Here is a 25,875-nt window from a genome sequence, read left to right as displayed (position 1 = left end):
TAATTACACTGGCAAGTAATATATAACCTAAAATAAAATCCATTGAGATCAAAGGCAGTTTTCCTGCTGAATTCAAGAGCTTTTGGGCCTTGAGTGAGCCAGGCACTCCTGGTAGTCACCAGTCCAATTTCTGCTCAAGTGGGGCTGCCTCTCAAGATTGCTCAGGGCCTTTTGGTGCTGCAGGTCTCTGGGGCTGGAGATCATACAGCTTCACTGGGGCCCTGGTCCAGCATTTCCACTGCTTGCACTATGAAAAATTGGCTCCTCCTGACCAGATGGTCCAAAGACCCTGCCTGTCCTACCAGAGTTCCTCCTTGGTTGGGTATTGCTACTGCGAGGTACTGGCCAGCTCTGCCTGAGGTGCATGGGATTACAGACTTGCAGTATTTCTGTTGTGTCCTGCCTCTTCTGGGGCATTGTGTCCCTAGGAAGGAAGAGGCCTCTGATTCAGAATTGCCTGAGCACTTGGCATGAAATACTGCTTCATCAGGATTTTTCCTTGGCTGCTTTTCTATTCCTGTTCTTACAGGGCAGAGGCTGAGTGCTGAGCATGGGAAGGAGATGCCTTCAGCCCCTTGCTTTGAGATAGGTAAGGCAGCTCAACACTTTACCTTAAGCCAGCCCTGGTAAAGGAAGATGCAACTTGTTTTAGGCAGCTAAAATAGTACTACTTACTGGAATCTCGAAAAAAAAAGTTCATTACCTCTGACTCCTGCTTTACTAGTAGAGAAGGGAGGGTGCTTCCATGCACTCTGATCAAAATTGTGCCTGCCTATGTTTGGATCGTATAGAAATAGCATAGAGTGCACTGTGGAGGCTGATAATGCATCCTGCCCTCCAGGGTCTCTCAAAGGACATGTGGCAAACTACAGTGTGCAGCTGGATGTTTGGTAGAAACACACAGCAGATTTGGCACAAAACAGCTGAGAAAAGGGCTTTGAACTTTGTTCTTAGTAATGAGGAGGAGGACAGGAAGCCCTGGCTGGTGCGGATGACACTGGTCCCAGGGGTTACGGATGCACATGACTATTCTGCTCAGGAAAGGTTTTTGTAAACAACACAGCCTCAACTTCACCCTGCTCTAGCCTTTTGATGACAATTTGCTGGGAACCTGCACCCTGGCATTCTAGGAATGGCAGTCTGGGCAGCTGCATACCTGCAGGAAGAGTGAGGCTGTCTGTGCTTGCCCAATACACTGCAAGATACTCTGTCATAAGACTGACCTTGCACAATCCCCAAATGGTTTCCTTATTGGGTTCTATTACCATCCCAAAATAAATAGCCTGCCAAGGACTGTGTGATGCTATTTGGAGCCATTAAATGTATTGATCAGTGCAGGTGAAGGTTGCTGTGTTTTATTTCTGCAGGGCAAGGAATGGGTCTCTGGATTTGAACTACAAATTCAATAGCACATTAATGTTATTTGAGGAGAACGGGTAAGAACCTGCTTTGTCTCAGATAGCATGATTGGGTGCAGTGACATCTTTAGCAGATTGCCTCTCTTTTCATTTTGACACTTCCCTGAGAGAAGGGGTAACAATGCCTTGGATAGCATTTAGAGTGGTGAAGCTCTAGAAATCACTCTTGCAAGAAGAAAATGGATGTAACAAAATTTCACTATTTCATGTTTCAGCTTTGCATCCTTAGAGCTACAAGAGTCATCAGGAGGGCCAGGATACATGATCTTAGTGAGGTACAAATGCCACCTGTGTGTTAGGCAATGAGTGAAAATAGAAGTGTGTGCTAGAAGCTGATTTTTTATCTGATGATTACTTTTTGAGACCATCACATCTTTTAAAATGACTGGAGACTCTTGGCTGTAAAGTGATAATGTTTGCAGAACCTGGAGGGCTGCTTCTTTTCCTGTCTGTATTCTAGATATGAAAATCCAAAAGAACTAAAACCTCTTCTGAGTACCTCAGGAGAAAATAAGTATTTCTAAAGGATGAAGAAAATTATTACAACTATGAACTGATGATGCTAAGTGCTTGAGAAGCAGAATGGATTTCTAGGGAAGAGAACAACCCTAAAAGCAGAGATATGTAAAATGTAGCAGATCTAATATATTATATATATATATATATGTATGTTCAATCAGGACTTTGAAGGAGTCATCTTTCCTGATCTTTCAAAGTGATTGGGGGTTCCTGGTACACTCTTTTACAATAGCAGCCATAGTACATAGAAACTATTGACAGTCCTGAAACCTTTCCTTCTGCCATCAGAAGAATGAACACCTGCAACACATCCAGGCACTCAAGAATTTCATACTCTTGTTTTTAGATTTCTGCTAAACCCCTTTGCTTTACAGCTGAAAAGCCAAAGCAGGAACAGCACATATTTGACCTTTCAACCCCCCAAGGTGCAAACAATCATTTCTTCATTCAGTAAAGCCGAGCCCTTACATACTTTTAACTTTTTCCCATCCACCTTGACACTAGCTGTGCTCTGAGATTGCTCCATACTCAGCAGACAGCTGAAAGTGCTTATGCTCCCTGCTTTATCTAGCTCTTCTTTAAATAGTTTCAGTTACACCCTTTACAACCCCTTTGAGTGGAGCTATTCAGGACTCTCCCTCCTGGAGCTGCTGGTTTAGTTTTCGGCAGTTTGTTCTTTTCCCACAGAGATGAAGCAATCTTGTGCTGTTTAACACACTTTGGAAGGATCCCTGAAGTATTTATGTAACAAGGTATGGGCAATCTGAAACTATTTTTAAACACCTTATAACTCCTAATTTCCCCCTGCCTGTCATTTACTGAGTTGTCTCTAATGAGTGGTGCCTTCAGATGTGATTTTTGACTTTTGATATTTGTTGTTGTTGTTGCTTTTGGGTGGTGTTTTTGTGTTTTTACCTTTTGGTAAAAAGGTTGGCCTGGGTTGGTTGTTTTTTTCTGAGATGACCTGGTTTACAGGGGATAGATAACCTTTTAATGCAACAGCATAAAATAAATGAGCTCTCACTCATTTTCAAGAAACAAGATGTCTGCCACCACATTATGTGGTGTCTAACACCACTAATTTTTCAGGCTGGAAGTGAGGAGGAAGTTCTTCACCATGAGAGTGGTGAAGCCCTGGAATGGGTTGTCCAGGGAGGTGGTCGGGGCGCCGTCCCTGGAGGTGTTTAAGAGCAGGCTGGATGAGGCTCTGGCCAGCCTGATCTAGTGTGGGGTATTTCCTGCCCATGGCAGGGGGGTTGGAACTAGATGATCCTTGTGGTCCCCTCCCTGACTGATACTATGATATATTAGCTGTAGGCAGTCATTGTAGGTTGATGGAACTGTCAACTTTATTCACCGCCCATTCCTTTATTCTGACTTCCCACAAGTTTGTGTGTATATACATTGAATTATAGCATACTGGTGCTAAATTTACAGCATTAGATATTTGTGTTTTACTTTGGGAAACAGTGCTTTCTACCCACACAGACTTCTACTGTTCACAGTTTAACTGTGCTGTTCACATCCAATAGTTACTGAATGCTACTAATTTCTTTAAACTGTTAAGGAGTTAAAGCTTAAAGAACAAGCTTTGGTTTCTTCACTCTTTAACCACTTTGCAAATTAATCACTGCAATGGAATTCATTTTTAAAAGAGCAAATAGTTAACAATATTTTAAAAAAAAAATCCAGAATTAGTAACTTGGTGTTTAAATTTAGCAATCATTGATAGTTGGCTTGTAGTGTTCATCCAGAGATTCTTAAGAGCATTGAGCTTTGAAATAAATCATCTTGAGAGCTCCAGGTGGTCTGCCAAAATACCTCTGTCACACCAGTGAGCTGTCAACAGGCAGGGATGCAGGGGAGAGCTCAGGCAAATGCTGTATTGCTCATGGTCAGGTGCATCAGCCCCCAGCACAGCTCCAGTACTATGGCTGACTCTTCATGTTGCATGCATATGAAGTCTGGATTGTTACAGTTATGAAAAGGTATCACTTCTAGTAAGGGTTACAATAGGGACTGATGTTTCCATCAATATCCAAGGCACACTTTATCCATGGCCAGGCATATTCTGCAACAGAGAAAATAACAGTGAGAAACTTTTTCTGGTACTCTGGTCTCAAACTGTTTCCCAAACTGACTGCAGCAGATGCCACCTGGAGCAGGGGCAACAGTTCTTCACCTTCTGAACTGTATGTGCATACTGCCTAAATTACCAGTCCATCCTCCCCTTTTTTACCCCTCTGCTTTCCTCTATCCCTTTTCTTTCTACCGTATCCATCACTGTATTCCCTTTCCTCACCAGAACCCAGCAGTGCTGTAGTGTTTTGAGCCAGCAGCTGAGGGGGCAGCAGAGAAAATACAGTTGTCCCAACCTTGCTTAAGTAAAAGATCATGCAGGAGTTAAAGGGCAACATCCTTGCACCAGTCATGCTATTTTCTGTTGTGTGATGCAGTGGGATGTTCTGCCTGGCTACAATTTCCCCTGCAGATCTTCAATAAGGAAATTAAAGGGAAATGAATAGTTATGAGTGGGAGGGGACTAATAATGACATGCTTCCCAAAATAAGTGTTCATAACTTTAGTGAGAACTTTACTGACAAAGTGGTAAAAGAGAAGAATGAGCAAGAAGCTTTTAGCACCAGGCTTTATCCACTCATTAGCTTCTGCCTTTTTAGCCACAGATGAAGCTACATGTGTGTCTAGGAACCTCATTACCTGTCAATGGGGTATCCTCCTTCACAAACGTTGACCAAAGCATACAGCTGTCTCAGTGCATACTCATACTGAAATAAACAAATATGGTTAATAATTTCAGTGATTAAGAGCAAGTATTCTTTTTTCAAACTAAACTGTGGAAGTAATTCAAAGATGCTATTAATATTCAAGGTCTTTAATTCATGGTCTTGGAAAATCTAGTACTAGGCTAAAAGAATCTTCTGTGCACTTCACTCTTTGGACTTCATTAGGTGAAATCAGCTGTTGCTGCACAATGGCCCCTGAGGCAAGGCTTGCCCATCTAATCCATTTCATACAAAAAAGCCCACATAACAAACAACAACAAAGAACACTAAAGAAAAAAACCAAAAGTTTTAACACAGCAATGTGACCTCCCAATAGCCTGGTTGGTTGATTAGATGCTTCAACTAAAGGAGTGCATCTGCTTTTCATTTGTATACAGTCCTTAAATCTTGGGCAACTGCCAGGTAATCCCATTGTCTTCTGCTGAAATCAATTAATCTGCTGGTGACCCATCTTAGCACACACCACTGCCTGCTTAGGTTATCTTGTCTGACATTACAACAGGACTTTCTGAAATAAGAACTGACCTGTCTTATTCTTGTCTAAACAGTGCTTAGCACAACAGGATTTGGCCCTCAACTGGGATTCTAAGAGGAGCAGACTAATCAAAACCCTAAAATAAAAAGAATCTCTCAGGAATTCAACCTGACCAGGGATGTAATAGCTAGGCCACTGTGAAAAATCACACAACACACAATCACAATATAGCAATCTGAATGTACTGAGATTAGGAATTCACAGTGGTTGTGTGGTTCTGTTCTGCCACTGGAGATGCCTCAAGCAGAAATCCAGTATGACTGACTTAATGTCGGGATTTCTGGAGAGGGAGTGGGTGAATGGACAGCACTTATTAGTAAAAATTGAGGATCACTCTTGTTTTTACTAAGAGTATTTTTGGTAATCTTCCTGCCTATCTACAGATGTAGTGGAACTGGTTTCCTGCTTCCATTACTTTTTTTTTTCCCCTCCAAACCCAAGATGTTTGACTGTCCCCAGGCTAACTTTTTAATAGAACCTGACTTTGCAGATGTGCTAATGACTACTGTGTTTGTTTTACCAGTATGTTTATCAGGTCATATCTAACGCTTGACTTACCACAGCTAAGTGCCAGTTGAAGCAATGAGCTTTGAAGTGGTTTACTGCTGACTGGTAGCAGTCATAATTGCTGATGGTCAGTCTGTCTGACAGAATTTTGTCAGTGTGTTCTTTTGATCCTGTTACTAAGGTGATTATCTTTCTCATGGATTCTTGGATAAACTCTTTCACCTGCATATAAAACAACAAGAAGTTAAAACATGCTTTTTATAAACCTTATTGGAAGACTTTGAATGATCTTTTATCTTTCTTTCAACTTCCCTGAACTCTTGGGCTCTCTAAGGAACCCAATTTTGCCATTTATTTTTAGCATAGTCTCTTGGACATGTCTCTTAACATACAAACCAAAACTAGGGGGCCAGAAAGTCAGACTCCTGGTACACAAAAAAATCATTCCCTGTCCTTATGGTCTTCTACCAGAAGAAAGAAAACACCAAACCCTCTAACTGACTACCATTCTGCAGGAGCTATTTGATTTTGGAGACTTCAGTTCTAGTGAAACAAGAGTCTTTCCAATCCCAGAGTTAAGTCCTCCCAACAAAAATCCCTATGGATAAGGGCAACATTTTTCTCAGCAATAAAGGCTGTGAATTTTTTTTGTTTGCTTAGATAATCACTAGTGAATGTGCCTTGTGGAAGAGATCCCTGAATTTTAAAGGAAGAGGAAGCCATCAGCTGGAGGTTACCAGTCTGAAGAGTAATTTTGCTGGAATTAAAAGAAAAAAAAATGGAAGCAATCCCACTGGCTTCAGGGGTGTCACCTCTGCCATTCTTTGATGGAATCAAATCTGACCTGATGCATGATTCTTTTTTTTTTTGGCTTACCTCCAGGTGTGCTTTCATCTCTGCAGCAATCTTCTTAACCTCATAAATGTCATTAGTAGCCATCAGCTTTCGTTTCATGATTGCAAAAGGCACATCAGGACTAGGTGTCAGATCATAGTGTTCTACAGGTGGCAGAGTAATGGGGACAGCTTTCCTCCCCATGCCCTGAAACTGCATCACTTTCATGGAGGATATGCTCTGCAGAGTAGAAAGTAAACAAATAGAAACTGTCAATCACCTCCAGTAAGTGGTCTGTCTTTGCTTTACCATGCACACCTAACCCTTTCTCTAATGGAGAAAATAAGAGCTCACAGGATTTGTAAGTGTGTGTTCATGTATGTTGGGTTTTTCAACACAAGGTCAAGGCTGCCAAAAATCAAGGAACTTTTACTCCCAAAACTCACTGTAGAGAAAACGACTGTCAGGTTATGTAACCTGACTTCTTTTTAATTTTGACAAATACTTAGTCAACTGAACAATGACACTATTATAAATTATTTACTACCTCTCAGCTCTTCCCATCTGAGGGACCAATGTACTCATTAACATTTCATTAATATTCACAATATGCCTGGAAATGGTAAATACTCTTATTGATTGAAATGAGGTGTAAAATTGCTGGCAGAACACTCATATCCTTGGACTCCCTGGATTAAAACATAATACAAGGCTGTATCTCCTTTAGCATTGGGACCATTGTCTGTCACATGCTAAGTGGTCTTCAGAGACAGTTTCATTTTTTAAAATAAATTCTGCCAGTTCACAGTGACTAAGTTTTTAATTTATCTTTTTTTTAAGGGATGAAGGTACAGGGCAAGGAAGGTTTTAAGATATTGTCATGACCAGGCAGCCCACTCAAATACCTACTCTGTTTCCATATTGCATAACGTGGCTGGTGTTGGTGCGTTTCTTCACCAGCTGGAACTGCTTGTGGAGAGTTTCTTTTCTTAGATCCTCCTGCATGAAGAGAATTCCATGTGGTTACAGATACTTAAATTTAGTTATTCTAAAAATACAAGGAAACCTGGAAAGGGGCTTAGCTGCTAATACGTAGAAGGAAGTGTAAGGCCAAAGCAATTCAACCTTTAAAAGAAACCCAAACATTTAAAATATTTGACTGTGTGTTTTCAAATTGCTTTTAGTGCTACCTTTATCTCACAGCAAATGGACAAGAAGAGAATGGGCTAGCATGCAAATCCCAGACTAGCTTCATTAATACTGCTTTCCATTATGCCAACAAATGGGCTGGCCACAGCTCAGTATTTAAGGATCCCTGAAACAGAGGTACAGCTTACTGAAATGCTCCGTTTGTTTAACAAATGTGGAGATGTCTCAGATGAGCAAATCAAGATTATGCGAATTTGAAACTAGAACTTACACAGTTTCTAATCTTACAAATAACAAAACCCAGGCAGTGTTTCTGAAAGTTTCATAAACAGATGTAGTGGTCCAAACAACTAAAGATTATATGTAGTTCTGAGTAGTAGGTAAATACTTCGACCGATTTAATTTGTTGATTTCAGTCTCATGTAAAAACAAATATTTTCACAAATCCTGCAAAGGATACATTTTTTTAAAGCCTAGTGATACTTCATGCATGGAAATGCAGAAACCTCATCTAAGTAACTTACCATATCTGAATCTTCCATCCAATTAACACTGTACCAGTCTCCAAGATATGTCTCCCTTTCATCATCATAGTAACACGCATAAGATGACTCCTTGGGATTGGCAGCTGTTGTTGCATAAACTGTAAGAGAAAGTCATTTTTTTTCCTTTTTTTTTTTCTTTTGTTGACTTTATTTTATAACCTCTCCACACAAGAGTACTTAGCTGCACATATTTGTCTAAGTGTTTTAGCTTGCAACCACTTCTAAATAGCAGGAAGGAAAGAAGCTTGTTCAGTCAGCCACAATGCTCTTTTAAGAGCCCTTTTCCTGCTGCTAAATGTGTGGTATGGGGTACTTAGAGAAGAATATGCACTTCTGAAGGACTGTATAGTATTCAAACAACTGCCTGCATGCACTCACAACCATATATACATTCATTTTCTTTAGTACAATAATGAGGGCTTTTTACCAAACTTGAGAGTAAATCCCCTATATCACCTTCCAGCAAATGCTACCTTCTATGTAATATCCTTTCTTGGACAATACTCTACACTGAGAGAAAAGCAAAAAATCCCTCTACATCATCTGCCTCAAGCATAGTCTTCCCATCATCTCTAACACAATAGAAATACTGTAAATGTCTTTCAAGTATTAAGACAAAAGCTATTTTTGCCTTTTTTGCCAAAGTCAGTTCATAGCATACTTGTGTAACTGAAGGAAGGCCAAGTTTCAAAATGAAAGGGTGTTAGGTATGCCTTTATATAGCCATAGTATTGATTCTACTCAAAGCATACTTAAAGTTCAAAAGCTAAAAAGTCTTAAATCTTGTCTTTGTAGCAAAGTCCTACTCTTAGCATCCTTAAAATGCTTGCTAAGTAACAAGTTAAGCTTTGCAGTTCACCACCAAAGGCTCCCAAAGACAGCTTTGTAGTCTAATACATTAACTGTCCATTTTCCATCTCTGTTCCATGGCAGAGTTGGTGGTAAAACCAGAGTTCTCAGACAGGAAATTTCTAATAGAGTAAGTGTTGAAAAATGCTGATTTACTGAGCATTTAGTCTGAACAATTGTCAGTATGAAATATTCTGTGAGAACTTTCTGTAAACCCTTGATACAGCTGTAAGACATCTAGGCAGGTGGAAGGCTGTGTACTCCAGGGACAAAGATCCAGGAAGCCATGGACAGGCCAGTGCCTGGTCTTTCCTGGGATCACAGCTCAAAACAACAAGAAAACGAGAGCAATGAGTCACTCTGCCACAGAACATGATTGTGATTTCACAAAAGACTGCAATTCTCTGCAGCAGCGAGCTTAAAACCCCTGAAAAGCCCGAGTTCCACTTCCTGTTATTGTGCAAATGGGTAATAAAATTGCCTGCAATGGTGTCTCAAAAGTGTCTTTGCTACACAATGAAACTGACAGCAGGAACTTCACACCTGCTGTAAGCAGTGCTGGGGCTGAGAAACACCAGAGTAACTTAACTGCTACCAGTTAAGGGCAACCACACTGTTCCTGAAAAGAAATAACTTTTCAACTTCTCAGTTTGCAAGAAACTGAAAGCCCTGATAGTCCTTGCAAGACTCCACTAAGACCTTAAGAGGAACTTTCCACAACTGGAAAATATTCCTTTCTCTAGTTCTTGTGCTCCCTTGCTAATACTGTACATGTAAGTGCCTTGAACCTGTCCTTGACACAGTATCTGTTCAGGCCTGTGACAAGTTGTGGCATTTCAGGCCAGTAGGTTAACTGATTGCTCACCATTGATATTATCAGGCAAATGATTCATCATAGATCCAGACTCGCATGCTTCGATGTAAAACACCATCTGTAAAATGGATCAGAGACCTTGAGAAAATCCATGAGGAAATGGAGAAAGGTCCAGCAGTGCTTTTCAGCTGCAGCTAGCTGGCCTGTACTGCTATCCCAGAAACAAAAGCTGTCCATAATGCTACTAAATAATACACATAGATCAATTTTCCATTTTTTGGAACTAATCTTTGTGGAAAGGGAGAAACAAGTACAATGAAAAGATGCTATTAATCTCTGTAGAATCCACAGGGATCTCCTGACTAATGTACAAAGCAAAAATCAAATACAGAGTAACTCTTTAGGTACAGCAATGTACCACTACTGAATGTAGTATTTCTGGAACCAATGCCCATTTACATGTTTATACAGTCAGCCACAGTAGACAGATTTCCTTTTAAAAGCAGCTTTCTGTGGTAAAGCATCCAAAACGTACTAAATATTAGTTTGTCTACTATAACACTACTTTTCTGACAAGTGGTATAGTCTTTTATACTATCTTAGTAACTGTAAGAGAAACATGAGGTATATACAAACTTCCTGTCCTAACCCTGCAGTCTGAAAGAGACAAAGCACAGGAAGACAGGTACATAGTATAATGGTGCAGTAGTTACAGGTGTTATTTTTCCACCACTAGCCAGAATATACACTACCAAGAGGCAGAACAATAGATCTCAACACCGACTGCAAATACACAGTAAACTAAAAATGTAAAGAGAAAATTTGGAGAGGATCACTTCATTTGAGTGCAAAATCCAAATTTCACTGCATGGCAATCATTTCCTCCTGCTTTAAAAAAAAACTCTCAAAATGAAGACAAATCTCTCTCTTCCATGCCAGCTGCTCTTTCAATCTCACAACTTCTGCTATGTCTGTTTACCTTCCGGTATTTTTTGTGATGATACATGTACCAAATAGTCTTGTTCAAGTCCTTGACATGAAGCTGTAAAATAAGAATGTTTGTATTAAAACCACTTAATGCTTAATAGACAAACCATTCACTTAATAGGAATAAATACTAACTGCTGTGAACATACATATATACTTTTTCCCATTAAATAGAAAAGATAAGTAATGGTCCCAGATGATATGTATAGCGCACCAGAAAGCCAACAATCTGTTGGACTGTCAAAGACCAATGAAATATTTAATGACATAACTTAATTTCAACGGAGTGTTTCAGATTCAAACTGGAAAAAATCCAAACTGTGGTGATGAGAAAAATATTGCTTGTTTTCTCCCCACAATATGGCAGTGCATCAAATACTTTCATGGTTTACATTTATTACTTATTACTTTAGTCTATCACTAAAAGGATGTGGCTTATGACAAAGAAAAATCCCTAAATGCTTACATCATCATCAGGGAAGGCCAGAAGTCCTGGAGCTCCATGATCAGTGAAATAAACAAACACATTATCCTTGGGACCACTGTAATGAAAAAAATGCAAACAAATTCTTTCCAGCCACTCCACCCTAATCTTCATTACAGTAACAATCATCTGCTATTCAATGCCAGCAGAAGTTAATATTAAAAAAGGATACAGCTTTTTCTCTTGGTAATGTTTTTTCCTCCCAAAGCATACCACTTTGGGTGCTTATGAAAGGGAAAAAGTGTCTGCAAGAGGAACGAAAATTGGTATACAGGCTAGTCCCTCAAGCATGGGGAATTCAGCAACTAGACTTCACATTTCAGAACTGTAAACTGACTGCTGGTGAGGCAGGGGCTCAATGTGGCAAGAAGACAATTGGTTTTTAACGCCTGTCTGAAGAATCTGTTATACTGTGGAGTCTGGGAGGAAAAAAAGAATGCTTTTGTAACTAAGTTATACCAAGGCACCAATAGCACAGGCATAAACCATAAAAGCTTCCTTGATAAGATCCTCAGGTGTGTTTATGTACTACCTCGTGATCAGTTCAGCCATGCTTAGGAAAATCTGTGTCAGCCTAGTCTCCATGAAGAACAGTATGTATACAAACTTCCCCCCCTTAGGCTAGCTTGACATTTGCACCAAGTGGCTCTGCAGATGGTGGAGCACTGCACATTTACAGGCTTGGACTCCCTAATGTCTGTGCATGTAGTACTCTGCTGGAGCTTTTTATTGCCCCCTAAACCAAACAGATCATGTTTGGGTGATATTAAGGCCTTGCCATAACAGACCTAATCTGTAAAGTGATATTGCTTTTAAATTGTGCTCATGTACATGTAACACAAACAGATTAGGAGTCCCTGGGGCCTCCTCTATTCCTCTGTATTAGTGATCTGGAAATCTATATTGGCTCTTGCTCTTTCCTGACTGCACAGAGCTATGACTGCAGCAGTTCAAGGGGACATTGCCCAGCCTCTGTCTAGCCAATAACCTGGTGGTTAGAGAACAACTTGGAAGACAACATAGAAGCCTTTTGGGCAGAGGATAACCGAGTTCTTATCCCACCCAATAAGAGAAGTTAGGCCACCTGGAAATTCAAACAACAGAGCCTAACAAAGAAGGGCTGAGTGTTACTTTTCCAGCTCTCACTCTTGACCCTAAGTGCAAAAAATTTGACCAAGGTGAAATGTAAATAAGACTTTTATATGTGGGTTCAAGTTGTCTTCCTGAGTCCTTGCCTCTCTCCATAGCTACTCCTTTATTTGACTTGTAATACCAAGCTTTCACAGGTGAGGTCTGCTCTGAAGTACTTTCTCTTTTTTTTTAAACAAAAATCCTTGGTAATGACCTCTTGACTCATTCCAACTACTAGGAGAGAACAATCTAGTAACAGTGCAGCAATTTACTAACTTTTCATCTATATGCCATGCACATATAATTTTCTATCTCAGCCTTTGAGGATAAAGTTTAAACATTTGAGAGCATATTAGAATATTGCCAAACTTAGAATTTTTTGTGTACCTTAGTTTACAAATGCCTTAGGCATAACACATCAATTACAAAGTCAACTGTTTATATTACATTTTCAATTGCAAAGACTTTTTTTGCATTGAATATAAAGAATAATTCCATTCCTTTCAAAGCATCAATAACCTTACATCTGCCACAAAGACTGGGGATGGCATTAGACAAGCAATTCTTTCCTCTGATTAGCTGCTTAAGGTCTGTTCCCTCTGCCACTGACTGCTAAGACTCAGCTTCAGGTGACTAACACAGCTGCTCACGTACATTAAGTCAAGCCTCAGCAAATCCTTTCTAGAGGTCTCCAAACCTTAATAAAACTCTCTTTGAATGACCACTCTTGTAAAAGACAATAGTCTAAATAACAAATACATTATTAGAGTTGACATTATCCTCTAGGCTTTTTGTACCTTAATTTATACTGGACTATATACCAGCCAAATACCAAGAATTATGTCTTGGTCCTGGATGGTTTAAGAAATCAGAACCACTGATTTCTAATGTGGATGACCTGGAATTGCTATCAGTAGTCTTTCTGGATTCCCAAGTTGCTCTAGTTTACCCTCTTCTGTTGAAACCAGGGCCAATGTGGAACTACACACATGCAATTGTTTGTAAATTAAACTTCTCTTACCTTTTTAATACTTTTCCTGATCCCACCCCCTTTACTGCTTCTGCATCTCCTCTGAGAACAGCAAGGAAATTCTTTGGAGTAACATCCTAGGGATTTAAGAGGGTTAAACTTATGCCTGATCATAAAACAATCAAACAAAAGCTTTGTTTAGAAAGATGGCTTCTGAAAGTCGGAATCAGCTGGCCATCTGTCATTATAGAGTATCTTAGCCACTGATGACTCGCTCAGGGAAATCACCAAGTGACTGGATTACTATCCTGATTTAATGGAACAGTCTTGCCCAGCTGTTCTTCAGATTGAGTTACAGCATTTATGAATCCAGGACAGAAACAATGTAAAGGTTTATTTTTATGACCACTGCTTCACTTCAAAGCATCCCTTGCTTACATTTGTCGTCGGAACACAAGACTTCATGCCAAATCATGCAGGTGCATAAGATGGAGGCTTTATACTATATGTGTGTAAGCTACAGGATGAAAGGATTTATTCTGAATATTGGGTAATGCTGACCCTTCTCTGGGAAAGATATTTCATTCCTACCTCCTTTGTATAGTCCTTGGGCACTCCAGCATACACATCTGTGCCATTAGGTCTGTTGATGATAATGCCTTTTGTTGGATTTCTAAAAGTCAAAGGAAACATAAGTATGAAGAATTAGCCAAGTGCTGCACAATGACTACAGAACAAGGAAACAGTTTAAACTGTCCTGACTGGCCAGCTTAACTGAGAGAGAGTATGGGTATTTGCACCATGTGTCATTAAGTGATCTCAGAATATCAAGGCCTTTCACTTCAGTTACATACGCTTGCCTCAGGTGTCCTTATCCTCACACTACCTTCAAGTATTCTACCGCAGATCACGCCAATTAATCTGAAGATGTAGGTGGGTGGTGTCTCACACTGTTATCTCTCTACTTTCACTCTTGCCTTTAGTCCTTGTTCCTCTTTGTTCACAGTGCTGCTGTGTATGTGAAGTCCACTGATTTCTGATGAAGCTGTCTCAGAATTATAGGCTGTATAACTGAACTACTTCCTGCAGGAAGCAATGATATGCTCTAGAGAGCTGTCAAGAATGGGACACTTTACCCTTCTTTGTTGAATGTACTTTCTGAGAACTAAGCTGACAATGTATTTTCAAAAAGTGCTGCAGGTCACACACAAAGCTTCCCTGTGTTTGTGCTTTTAGGCCATTTATCTGTTGTAAATTGTGACGCCTGGGAGTTAAGATCGCCTTCTTTCAAGGAGGCTCTGCAGCCCTCTGTGCCACAGCTAATGCAGGGTACAGCTTAGAAAGCTCACGAGCACATTGCAGAGGAACAGAGAATTATTGTGCTGATGGATAAAATATTGCTATGCATCTCACAGGTGTTTTTAAGAGCTTTCTTTAAAAAACCCCCTACAAACTCAAAACACAATGGTGGCTGGCATGCTTGTAGCTTGTGACTAGTGCATGTTTGTCACTTACTCATCATTATCAGCAATGTCATCATACATCATGACAATGATCTGTTCATCTGGAATTCCATTTCGGTGTACAATCTGGTAGGCATGGCACACATCTGCCTGAAATTAAGCAGGTTTTCATTAGTAGCTTTAACAGAGATTTTACCTTTGGGACCACAAGAAAATTAGCTATGCAGGCCTAAGAGAAGGCAATTGCCCAATAAAAACCCTGTATGCAAATGTAAGAGATTGAGAGCTGAAATGCACAGGTTAAACCAAAACTCAGTGTCTTTAACTAGGAGTTGCTGCATTAGTAATTAAGACTATGATTAAAATATCTTTTATTTACCTGTTTTGATTTCTTATTTAAACAGAAACCAGAATTTACTTCAGACTTAGTACAGGCAAAATTTAACACAAGCTTCTCAGCAATGTTCTGCATTCTGTGAGAAAATCTAAAGGAAAATCTTGTGCACTGAGAGGCAAACCCAAAGTGTGCCAAGCAGTAGAAAAGAGTTGGATTTCCACCAACTTCAATTAGTTCTGCACCAAGCCTGCATGACTAAACATCAAAGACTGGTAAACCATACCTGCTTAAACTAGGGACAATCTCAACTGCAAAATTCTACTAGATCTTGGTTTACTAGATGAGAATTTTGGTTAAGGAAAATTTCTTTTTCAGTTATGTATTTCTTGTAGAGTAACACTGAAGTAACTTCAAGACAAGAAAACAGATTTCAGTGGAAAAAATTAATTGCAGAATTTCTATTCAGGCTCTTCTCTTGACTTCTACAGGATATGAATAAGCAGATTTTCTTGACAAAACCATCTTCCCATGTTGCAGAAATAACAATACTCATAAAAGTGGCATTGCATTAAATGCAAACCTCTGTCATCAGAAAGCTGAATTCTTAGAAACCCCAGCCTATACAATTCTCTTCTTTTGAGACATGGAGTCTGTGAATGACCTAACTGGGTATTAACAATCATTCCTAAGCTCTACGAGTACAACCTATGACATGCTAGAAAAACCTGTGCAGATTTAATGGAAGAAATCTCACCTAACACATACTCCAAATGCAGGCAAGAAGCAAGCTTGAAAGCTTATTTCTTTTGAACTGGTCGAATTTGCCAGTTTGTAAAGCAAGCTGAAATGGCGTAAGCAGCCTTACTTTTAAGTCATATGAACTTACGTATTAGTGATTTTGACTAGTTTAACTGAAAGGACACTATAAAATCCTGCCACTTTATAATCCTTGGTCTTCTAAGTGTAGCTGAAGCTGAAAAGAAAGAGTAGTTGTGCAAGATTCTGGGAAAGGTGAGGCACATTCAATGCTAATAAACTCCCCCACAGATAAATCTCTTCGCATGACTAACACTGAACATTGTCGTGCCTTCTAAAAGGAGTTCCATTTCCTACTACACCAGCCCCAGACAATCTCCATTGTTTATTGTTCTCTGTTGCCTTGTAGGTTCATTAGGTCAGCTGCTGCCTCAGCAACTCAAAAGGTAAAGGTTAAACAGAGTTATAAATGCAGCACATATGAAAGCACAGGTTGCAGGCTTGACTAAACACCTACCTGGCTTTTCAGAAGCAATTCAAGCAGAAGAAAACACTAATCAGGGCTTCTCTACATTGACTGAGTAGATCATGTACCCCCTCTCACTCTCAGGACTTAATAAGCTTCTATTATGCTGCAGAAACAGCTACAGGCTGACAACACAAGGAAATGTTTAGGCATTTGCTACTATGCTTAGGCATAGTGATACAATATCAACCTATATAGCCAGTGTCTATCCTCCTGCAGGTACATGGCTGGCCAGTAGGGACTTCAGAGGTGTTTTTAATTAATAGCAAAGTATCAAATGCTTTGTACCCAAAATTAATTAAGCCTTGTAAACGCGTATTATCAGCTTTTCTTGTCTACTCTCTCTTTCCTTCCATTTCATTGACTGCTCATTAGATTTTGTTGTGGTAAACAGTAAAGCAGACACTGGTGGTAAATTGATAGGGTGCTTGGTTGCATGGTTTAGTTGATTAGGTGGTGTTGGATAATAGGTTGGACACGATGATCTTGAAGGTCTCTTCCAACCTGGTTTATTCTATTCTAAATGGGTTAAATTCCCTAGTGTGGAAGGAAACAGATCAATGTAAAACAATTCCTCTCAGCATTAACTTATGCCTGCCTGGGGACTGTCCCAGCCTTTAAAAGCTATTGCTAAGGGAATTGTACCTGCTGGTAGCATGATAGTACCACTGGCACAGTCTGGAGCTGGAAAACAATGTTTTGCTGCTAAAACTCCATTGGCTAAAGTACCACAGTTCCGAGTATGTGGTTGGGTTGGTTTGGTGGTTTTAGCACAGAAGTAGCTGACCTGACTAAACTACTTTTGATGTTGGTCACACGCACCTCCTGTTATCCTCTGTACAAAACCAAAAACAACTCTATAAAACCAGAAAAGAAACAGACTGCTGCTAGAGCATGAAGGTGTATGTGAATCTAAAGTATCTCCTGTTGATGTACAATTGTCTCTCAAACACTTCTGTTTGAGCCTTGCTTCTTCAAGAAGTATTTCTGGCATATCTGTACCTGTAAGCACCCTAAAAGAGACATTTAATGCTGCTCCAGGTCTCTTGTCCTATTCTTCTTGTTGGTTTAGTATTTGAAATTAATGCTATGAACTCTTACAGGCTAAACCATCACTACATGGAAACTGCACTTTTGTAGCCATGATTTGGGGTGAGTAGCAGCTACCCTGAACAGAACAAGAAAGGGTGTAGTTGTACAGCTGCTACTGCATAACTGACCTCACACATTGGCTCCAAAGTGGACACTGTTAATGGCATGGTTCAGGCACTTCATCCCGAGGCTGGTCTAAACCTGTTGCTACATCAGCACATTTCTATGATGATATATGCTCAAGTTTGCTTAACTGACTCCTAGATTTTTGCAAGCATGGAGAGCAGTGGTAGAATTACCCTGTTTTCCTGGGATGGGCATTTTGTGTCTCAAAACGTACAATCGGGGGAAATTCTAAAAGGAAAATAAACCAAACCACCCCAACTTTCCTCTGCCATACAGCTATTTACACATTTGAGTGACACAGCTTTCAAGCAGAGTGCTTGGGGCAGGGATTTTTGGAAAAAACAAGTTGGTTTATGACACATGCATGCATAAAGAGTTCCCAAAGGGAAAAGCATGAACTTGTATGAAATTAGTTATATCTGGTCTTATGACTGCTAGGTTCATGGCTAAAAAGGATGTGTAATGAACTGTCAGCTTCACTGCAAAGCAGCAGCGCTCCTGTTAGAGGTACACTGAAATGCCAAGGCCTAATAGAGAACAAATTCTAATGAGTATGTGTGTTAGAAGAACGCATCTGAAATGACAGCCATGTTTTATTTCCTTGCTTAAACATGTATCAGTGAATCAGACAAAAACTATAGCTGTGTTAAGAACTTAGGAAAGGTCATCTCATAGCTTCAGTTACAATTTTGCAAGCACAGTGAGGAAATGTTAATTGAAGTCAAGTAGCCAAGGCATCCTCTGTGTCTGTTACCTTAGGAGATGGAGAATCTCCTAAGACTGGAGAATTTAGGACTGTCCTGGAGTAAGATATTGCTCTATTTGGTAATGTCTAAAACCATGAATAAATAAAATACAGTCCCTGCCCTATAAAGCTCAGTAAGTGTAAGACTAAAAGCAGTAACTGAAAACATACTCACAAATTTAGATGTTTTTATATTCAGCATTTTAATTTTGCCAAACTTTTTCAGTTATTTTTCTCCTCAAGTGTGTATTCCACCTTTAGTAACACTGTGTTTCACATCAGGCTTTACCATTGACTGTATGTTTTGGAGTATCCAGAAAGTATTAGTCCATTTCTTTTTGATCTGGTTATGAAGCCAGCTTTAGGTTTGAGTTAGCTGGTATGACAATCTTCCATGAGAGGTTAAAGTATACACAAAAGTGTATTTCTCCAAAGAACTACTTTGTTGGCTCATTCTCTGAATCCAACAGTAGCATTTAGTGCTATATTTGCTCACATATGTCACTAAGCTTTCCAGAGATACATCATCTAGCTCTTTGCATAGTAGAGAGCTGAGCCATTTTCCCAGGAATGGGAGAGTACTTTCTGGTATACATTGTGAGTGCTTAGTTGCCTTTAGCAGCCAGTCAGGTAATAAAAAAACCTGCCATAAAGAAGTCAGACTAACCACTGAGGAGTAGAAAGAAGAACATTGATAGTCCTTCCACAAACCAAGCAACTGCAATCCAAACCGCAAGATATGGGTAAAAACACCGAAGAACTGAGAAGCCACAAGCCTAGGGCAATACACAAGCTAAGTCTGCAATGGCAGTGAGCCTGTGAAAATGCTTGAAACTTATTTTAGGAACTTGACATAAATGTGTAAGACGAATTACGCTCATCCCAATTAGGAAACAGTCCCAGTTCAGCCATCACCCCTACAAGGGGTGAATCTCACTCACAGTGCAAACAGTGGTGGTTTTTTTACCTTATCTCGTCTACACTGGTGGTTTGCATCAGTGATAGTGGATCCTGACCACTGACAGCTGAATTGCAAGTCTTAGGAGAGTTTCAGATTCCTTAAGGTTACAGATACAGATAATTCAGCATTTACAGGGTCTCTGCAGTCTTTACAAACTTACTGTTCATAGAGTCCCATAAATTTTCATGTCTGAAATTACAGACATTCTTGAAGGTGTAATATTCTCCTCTTTTTGTGGTGGTTCAATCAGATGAACACATCCTGCCATCACGTAAATTGTGAAAGGCAACACAGCATTTTTTGACTGCATTGTGTGCAGGTAGCATGCAACACTGCAGCTCACAAAATACAATTGCACTATGAACATGCACCATCGTGTATTAACTGTACCCTGAGCAGCTGAAAGCCAGAGGTAACTCTCCCGAGATCTCAAATTACAAAAGGGTATTATGAGTGCTTAGTTGCAAGTAGGAAATAGCAACCAGTATGGGATTACATTAAAGTTACATTAAAGTAACTACTTCTAGGAACATTCACATCTACCAATTCACCTGTACGCAGCTACATCAGGGAAGGTCTGATGAAGAAAGTTAATGGCAGAAATAAAGTGAATTAGAGGACAGTGTATTTTCTCCTGAAGTTTCTCCCTGCAAAAAATTACCCTGCAATCCTGGAATGTTGCTTTGCTTTCTGACAGAACAGGTATTCTGCTGAAAAACATGTGCTTCTTCAGACTTTCATGATGGAGTGCACAACTGAAAATCCAAGTCCTAGTCCTGGTTCCACTGCAATGACTTGAGCAAGTAATGTAAATACTTAGACTCCTTTTGCTTCCACCCCTGGAAGCACTAACACATGCAAAGACATCATGATCACTCTACATGATGTTTCAAAAGGTCTGTTATAATTTCTGAGATCCCTGTAGTACCTTTTCTCTGTGTAACTCTCTTAAAAGTCTATAGTTCATCCACTTTTTCTGGGAAGATCTGTTCCCAATTTTTTGACACCCAAGGCACTCTTCTCTGGATTACATTTTGGTGCACACAGAGTGGATTTTCCATGACTGACTTCTGGATCTGTCTCACAGTATATCCTCCCATCATGGGTGCTCACTCCTGACAGACACTTCAGGTCAGACACAAAGGGCCACTAGGCAAGACAGCACAGGCTGCTGATGCACTGCATCTTCTGGGAACTGAGTCTTTTTGTAACAAGCTAGAGGTACAGCACCTTGCCCAAAAGAGGCAGCAGGAGCTCAGCCCCATTCTGAAGGATCCTTCAAGCAGACTCATTTTTATGACTGATTTAATTACTTTTATTAGATAACTAATTGTGCTCTATTCTTTTTTAAATATTAATACTCCTCCTGCTCCAAGCAGTAGAAATTAAAATACAGAAAATTCTAGGATTAAGTCAGAGCAATCTGGCATTGCAGATGCTTTGCATTATTAGTTGATGTTATCTTCTAAATTAATGTTTAAAGAAAATATTGTTGTAATTTTTCTAGCCTTGAAGAGCAATTAGTAACTGTCTGCAAAGCATGACCACACTCAACAGTTAATTTGCTTCTATGAAATTGACACATTCCAAAGACTTAACTGCTGAACACAAATATGTAGGTATGCATCTTGTGCTCTCCATAACTCCATTATACCTGGCAAATATACATGTCATTGAAGGCTCACTGACAAAAAGGTTAAAGCCTCTGTTTGGGCAACTGTAGGAAAGAAATTCTCATGAGTCAGCTTCAAAAATGTCATTTTATTTTAAGAATACATAGTGTGGTATTAACTCCTCCTAGACTGGATGGGAGCCAGAAAGACTAGTTATACAGCAATAGTAACAACCAGGGCACAACTCAATAATTATATTTAGTCATTCTAGACAGGCACTAATCAAGTACAACACTAATGTTTTTTAATTGTTTTCCAATTTCAGCTTAAAAAAACACCTCTTTTTTTTAAAGATTTAATTCTAAACAGGAATAGTTTACACTAAGGCTGTAATATTCCAACTAGAGTTATCAGGCGATAGCTACAGTGCCAGGAGCTGGCAAAATCCCTAAAACCAGTCTGGCAAAGTGTTGAGCTAGCATTTGCCAGCAGCAGGTTGCTCTTCAGATGCAAAAAGGTTGTCAGCCTGGTTCATTCAGTTTTAAACTCTTCACTGTACTGAAAATTACAAACTGGTTGTGAGCTGAGGAGGAGAGAAACAAACATGAAGCCCAGCATGCCCAACACACAGAAGACTCATTTCTTCCTCACTCAACACAAGAGGATGAAGCCTCTCTAGAGGCTTTGAATTAAATTAATTTTACATTAAAAATAAAACATTAGATGTCTATGTTCAGCAGCTGTACCCAGAACACAGCTGGACTTTTAAAATGGTAGGCTTGTGCAGTAGCATTTCAATCTCTGTTCAAGTTCACCTCAGCCAACAATAGTCTGGTAAACCATTTTTCAAATGTAAAAATACACCCATGTATACATAAATGGGAATCAAACAGACCCTTTCCTCCAGGAAAGCAAGAGGTATTTTCAAGTTTGGAGTAAAGACTGTATTTAAGTGTAGATTACCCTGTTTAAGCAATCATACAAGAATTCCCCAACAGGAAAAACCAGCAGAGTCTCTGACTGTTGATTATAAGTCTTGAACTTAATCAGAGTAAAGTCACTTGAATTTAATCCTGTCCATCCTGACACTCACTGAGACCACAATTTCACAACATGCTGGCTTTGACAGCAGTGTCAAACTCAGGATTTCCTGTTCCTTTTTCCTTCTGCCATTTGTTCCCTGCACACTGATGCACTGTTATCCTTCATGGGCCAAGCTGTTTACCACTGTGAGCAAAAGGATTCAGGTTAAAAAAAATAATCAACACTTCACCCCACAAATATATTGTGCACCTGCAGCCTTCACAGGTTTAACTGAAGAAAGGCAGCTTTTTCATAAAGAGAAAAGCAAATGAAAGAAACGGGCATGTGTGTCAAAATAAGGTTTCGCTCTAGATGGAATTTGTTAACCTGCAAGTTAAAGTCAGATCCTCTAGTCTAGTAATAGAGTATTAGTCTAAATGACACAGGTCTTCCAGAATGCAGAAGCAGGATTAGAGAAAGAATGGTGTTCCTCCCGCTTGTAGCAGCTTTTCAAAACATGAAAGGCTGGACAAAGTTTTAAAGGGGGGGGGGGGGGGGGGGGCGGGGAATGTTAAAAAATCAAGTAGTGAAAGTAGCAGTGGAGAGGAATTCTTGGGGTGAGAATAACAAAACTTAAGACCAGGCTCTGAGTGAATCTTGTCGCTGTTCATTTTGAAAACTTCACATGCTCCTGGAAGTCTGCGAATAGGAGCACTTGCCCAAGTCACAGAAGGGCTGAACCAGTCTAGGCAGCTATCATCTCCCCACAAGTCCCAGAGCATACATTTTCTGGAGTGTGGCCCACGGGACCAATGGTCCTTACCTGGTGTCGATAGTTGTACCAGCCATTTGAACCTGCAACAATCACCACCCAGTGCTTGCCTCCATCTTCAGGGTCTTCCATGGGGAATGTGCTGATGCCCACAATACAGGCCAGCAGCACAACTGCTTTCAGTATCATCTCTCTTCTTTATTTACTCCAAAAATGAGATGGGAGGGGAAAAAAAAGTCCCTAATGAAGAATTTTGAGAGAAATAGGTCAGAGGTCATCTGTCAAAAATAAAACAAATGCAAAACAAACAGCAGTAGTATTACAATTAGAAGCTTTTCTGGATTGTGTGGGGTTTGTATTTCACAGACCATTCAACCCACAGTACAACTTCTGGTCATATCTTCCTTTAGCACCAAGCTCCTACTAGTTACAAGAGTTTTCTGTCAGCTTTCAAATGTGACTGAAAGCAATTCTGAATAGGACAACCACGTCTTTCAGTTCCCTCGGGTTGTTTTGTTCTTTAATGGCTGGTAATGAATAAGTCTCAAATAGAGAGCAAGACTCTCTCTCATGGATTTCAAGGAAAAACTTTTTTCAGATTAATATTATTCTCTTCATGTCTGCTGATGTAGTTCCCTAGTTTCCACTCACTGGCAATTAGGTCGTTATCAAGTCAAATTCTAGGTGATGTAGGCACAAGGAGGCAGAGACATGGAGAATTGCTTGGGAGATGGAAGGTCAGAAGGTCACAAAAGCCCTGTGTGTCCACAAAGCAAGTGTGGGTGGAGAGAGGCTGTACCACTGTTCTGCACAAGATACTGCCCTAACTGCTGGGGCTGGGGCGAAGTGCAGACGGTGAGAGCCTCATGCTATCTGTGAACCTTGTCACGCTAGTGGAGAGCAAATGTGAACCAGTACCACATGAAAGAGTAGCATTTTCAGCTCTTTTGCACAATGGTTAAGTGTTTGCACAAGGTGCCCAGCGCGAGAATCAGGCATGAGCCTGTGGACATCAAACACAGAAATGCAGAGCAGAAGAAAGTGTTTGAGCAATAGCTCCCTCTTCTTTCTTAAGAGGACCAGAAGTAGTAGCCCCACTAGTGAACTTCCTGAGCACCTCGATTGTCTGATTTAGTGTTTGCTCTAAAAGCAAACAATCTGACTATATCTAATCAAAGGTTTGCATTTTCTAGTGTTAGGGGATTTTTTTGGGGGAGGGGTGTGCAGTTTATGTATAGTGGTTGTGGTCTCAAGTCTGCTGCATCCAATGTTTAATTTGTAAAGCAAACTCTCCTGAAGTACTGCATGCTCTTGGCACATGCACAACTACACTATTTCCTCATGCACTGAGAGATGAGATTTTACACTGGCCTACTTACAGAAAGAGATTCTGGAGGCTGATACTGCTATGTATGGAAGAGATGTTGTAACACGAGGTGGAGTAGTCTGCTGTAGCGTGGTTTTCTCTGGAATAAAAGCTGGGAACTCCCATGCCATAACACACGTTCCCAAGGTACAATGTCAAAAGTGACACTAAACCAAGTAATTAAACAGTATCTAAGTCAGTCTCAGTTCTCAACAGTCAACCAGCCATCTGCAGCCTCTCAAAGGAGGCTGAAACAGGGAAGTACGCAGCTTGCCTCCAACACAGCTGTGTAAATAGAAGACTGTTCATGTAGCATGATGTATGGGTCTTTCCAATACTGAATCTACTGGCCATGAAGTATTGCAGGCAGTAAAATGAAAAATTATTTTATATATATTTGATGTGGGTGGTTGCTGGGTTTTTTCTCATTATTAATAGAGCTAGCACAAAGCAAAGGAAGTCAGTTAGCATCTCAGCTCCTATAGGAAGAGCTGTTATCACACACAAACTCCAAAGCAGAAAAGACAGAACCAAACATTAAGTGCTGGGACGCCACTTCTTCTAAAAACTCATCTGAATCTAGGAAACTTGTCTTCCAGGAACAAGCCACTCCTGTCACTGCCTGCCAGTATGACATTTGGGAGTAAGAACAACACACTATAATTTTAAAATTTAGGGTTTGTAGAATTATTAGCTACTTCATTGGTTGAGCAGATATGAAGGAATAAGCAGAGGTTTTTCTGCAGTCTTGATAGACTCTCTCATGTTGAGCTGGAATTATAAATTCTGGTCTTTGTTGTCACCAGTGACAGGCAGCTTTGTATAGCAATTCTGCCTTGTCCATCTTGTCACTTCTTCAGATAAGTAAGACAAATGACTTACTAACAGCTGCGTGGAAGATACACTGCGTTTTCACAGTCCACAAACCCTGCCTCTTCCGTTGCCTACACCACAGCTAAGATTCAGATCAAATTGTTTAAAGCTTTTGTAAACTGCCACAATATGCTATGGGCCAAAGTCTATTCATTCCCAATATTAATTTCAGGTGCATCTAAATCCCAAAATATTAGGCAAGGAAAGAAATGCAGTATATTTTAGATGATCTGCTTAGGGATCTCGATGGAGTTTTACATTTGAATATGGCTCTGAATTTCATACAAACAGATCCTTCAAAACTCACTGTTTCATGAGAAGAAACTTTTTTCCTATATTCACTAAAGAAAACTTTTTATTTCTCCAACTAAAAAGAGTACTTACGTGAAAAATACAAAGAGAAAATGAGTGGTTCAAACAATTGCTGAAGGGCTGGAGATCCCTTCACATGATGCTTAGCTCTTAAGAGATGTAAATCATTAATTCAAACCTAGGACATTATCAGTTGAAGCTGTGCTCCTTGCCTGCTGTTCACTGGACTGTGTAACACGATGGCTAATTTCAAGGCAGAACCTACCAGACAGGCATCCGTGACATGGAAACAGGCACCAGCTATCAGTTACTGATAGACTATAAAACGAAGACTGAGGTAGCTTCAGAAAGAAATATGCTATGG

General features: G+C 40.0%; 1 protein-coding gene across 1 annotated transcript; it reads right to left on the bottom strand.

Moving 5' to 3' along the window:
- Nucleotides 1-3,722: 3,722 nt before the first annotated feature.
- Nucleotides 3,723-23,191, bottom strand: LGMN (legumain). The gene is made up of 13 exons (XM_009907294.2): nt 23,012-23,191; nt 15,062-15,159; nt 14,138-14,219; nt 13,598-13,683; nt 11,428-11,503; nt 10,954-11,016; nt 10,026-10,092; nt 8,291-8,409; nt 7,527-7,616; nt 6,660-6,857; nt 5,835-6,005; nt 4,656-4,723; nt 3,723-4,008 (listed from the first exon to the last, which is right to left on the bottom strand). Exons 1-13 carry the CDS (start codon nt 23,147-23,149, stop codon nt 3,969-3,971), a joined length of 1,296 nt encoding a protein of 431 aa, XP_009905596.2. The 5' UTR covers nt 23,150-23,191; the 3' UTR covers nt 3,723-3,968.
- Between the last annotated feature and the right edge of the window lie 2,684 nt (nt 23,192-25,875).

The sequence above is a fragment of the Dryobates pubescens genome, chromosome 5 (assembly GCF_014839835.1).
Source record: "Dryobates pubescens isolate bDryPub1 chromosome 5, bDryPub1.pri, whole genome shotgun sequence".
NCBI classification, from domain to species: Eukaryota; Metazoa; Chordata; class Aves; order Piciformes; family Picidae; genus Dryobates; species Dryobates pubescens.
The sequence above is the reverse complement of the archived record's forward strand: the minus strand, read 5'-3'. Positions and strand labels throughout refer to the sequence as shown.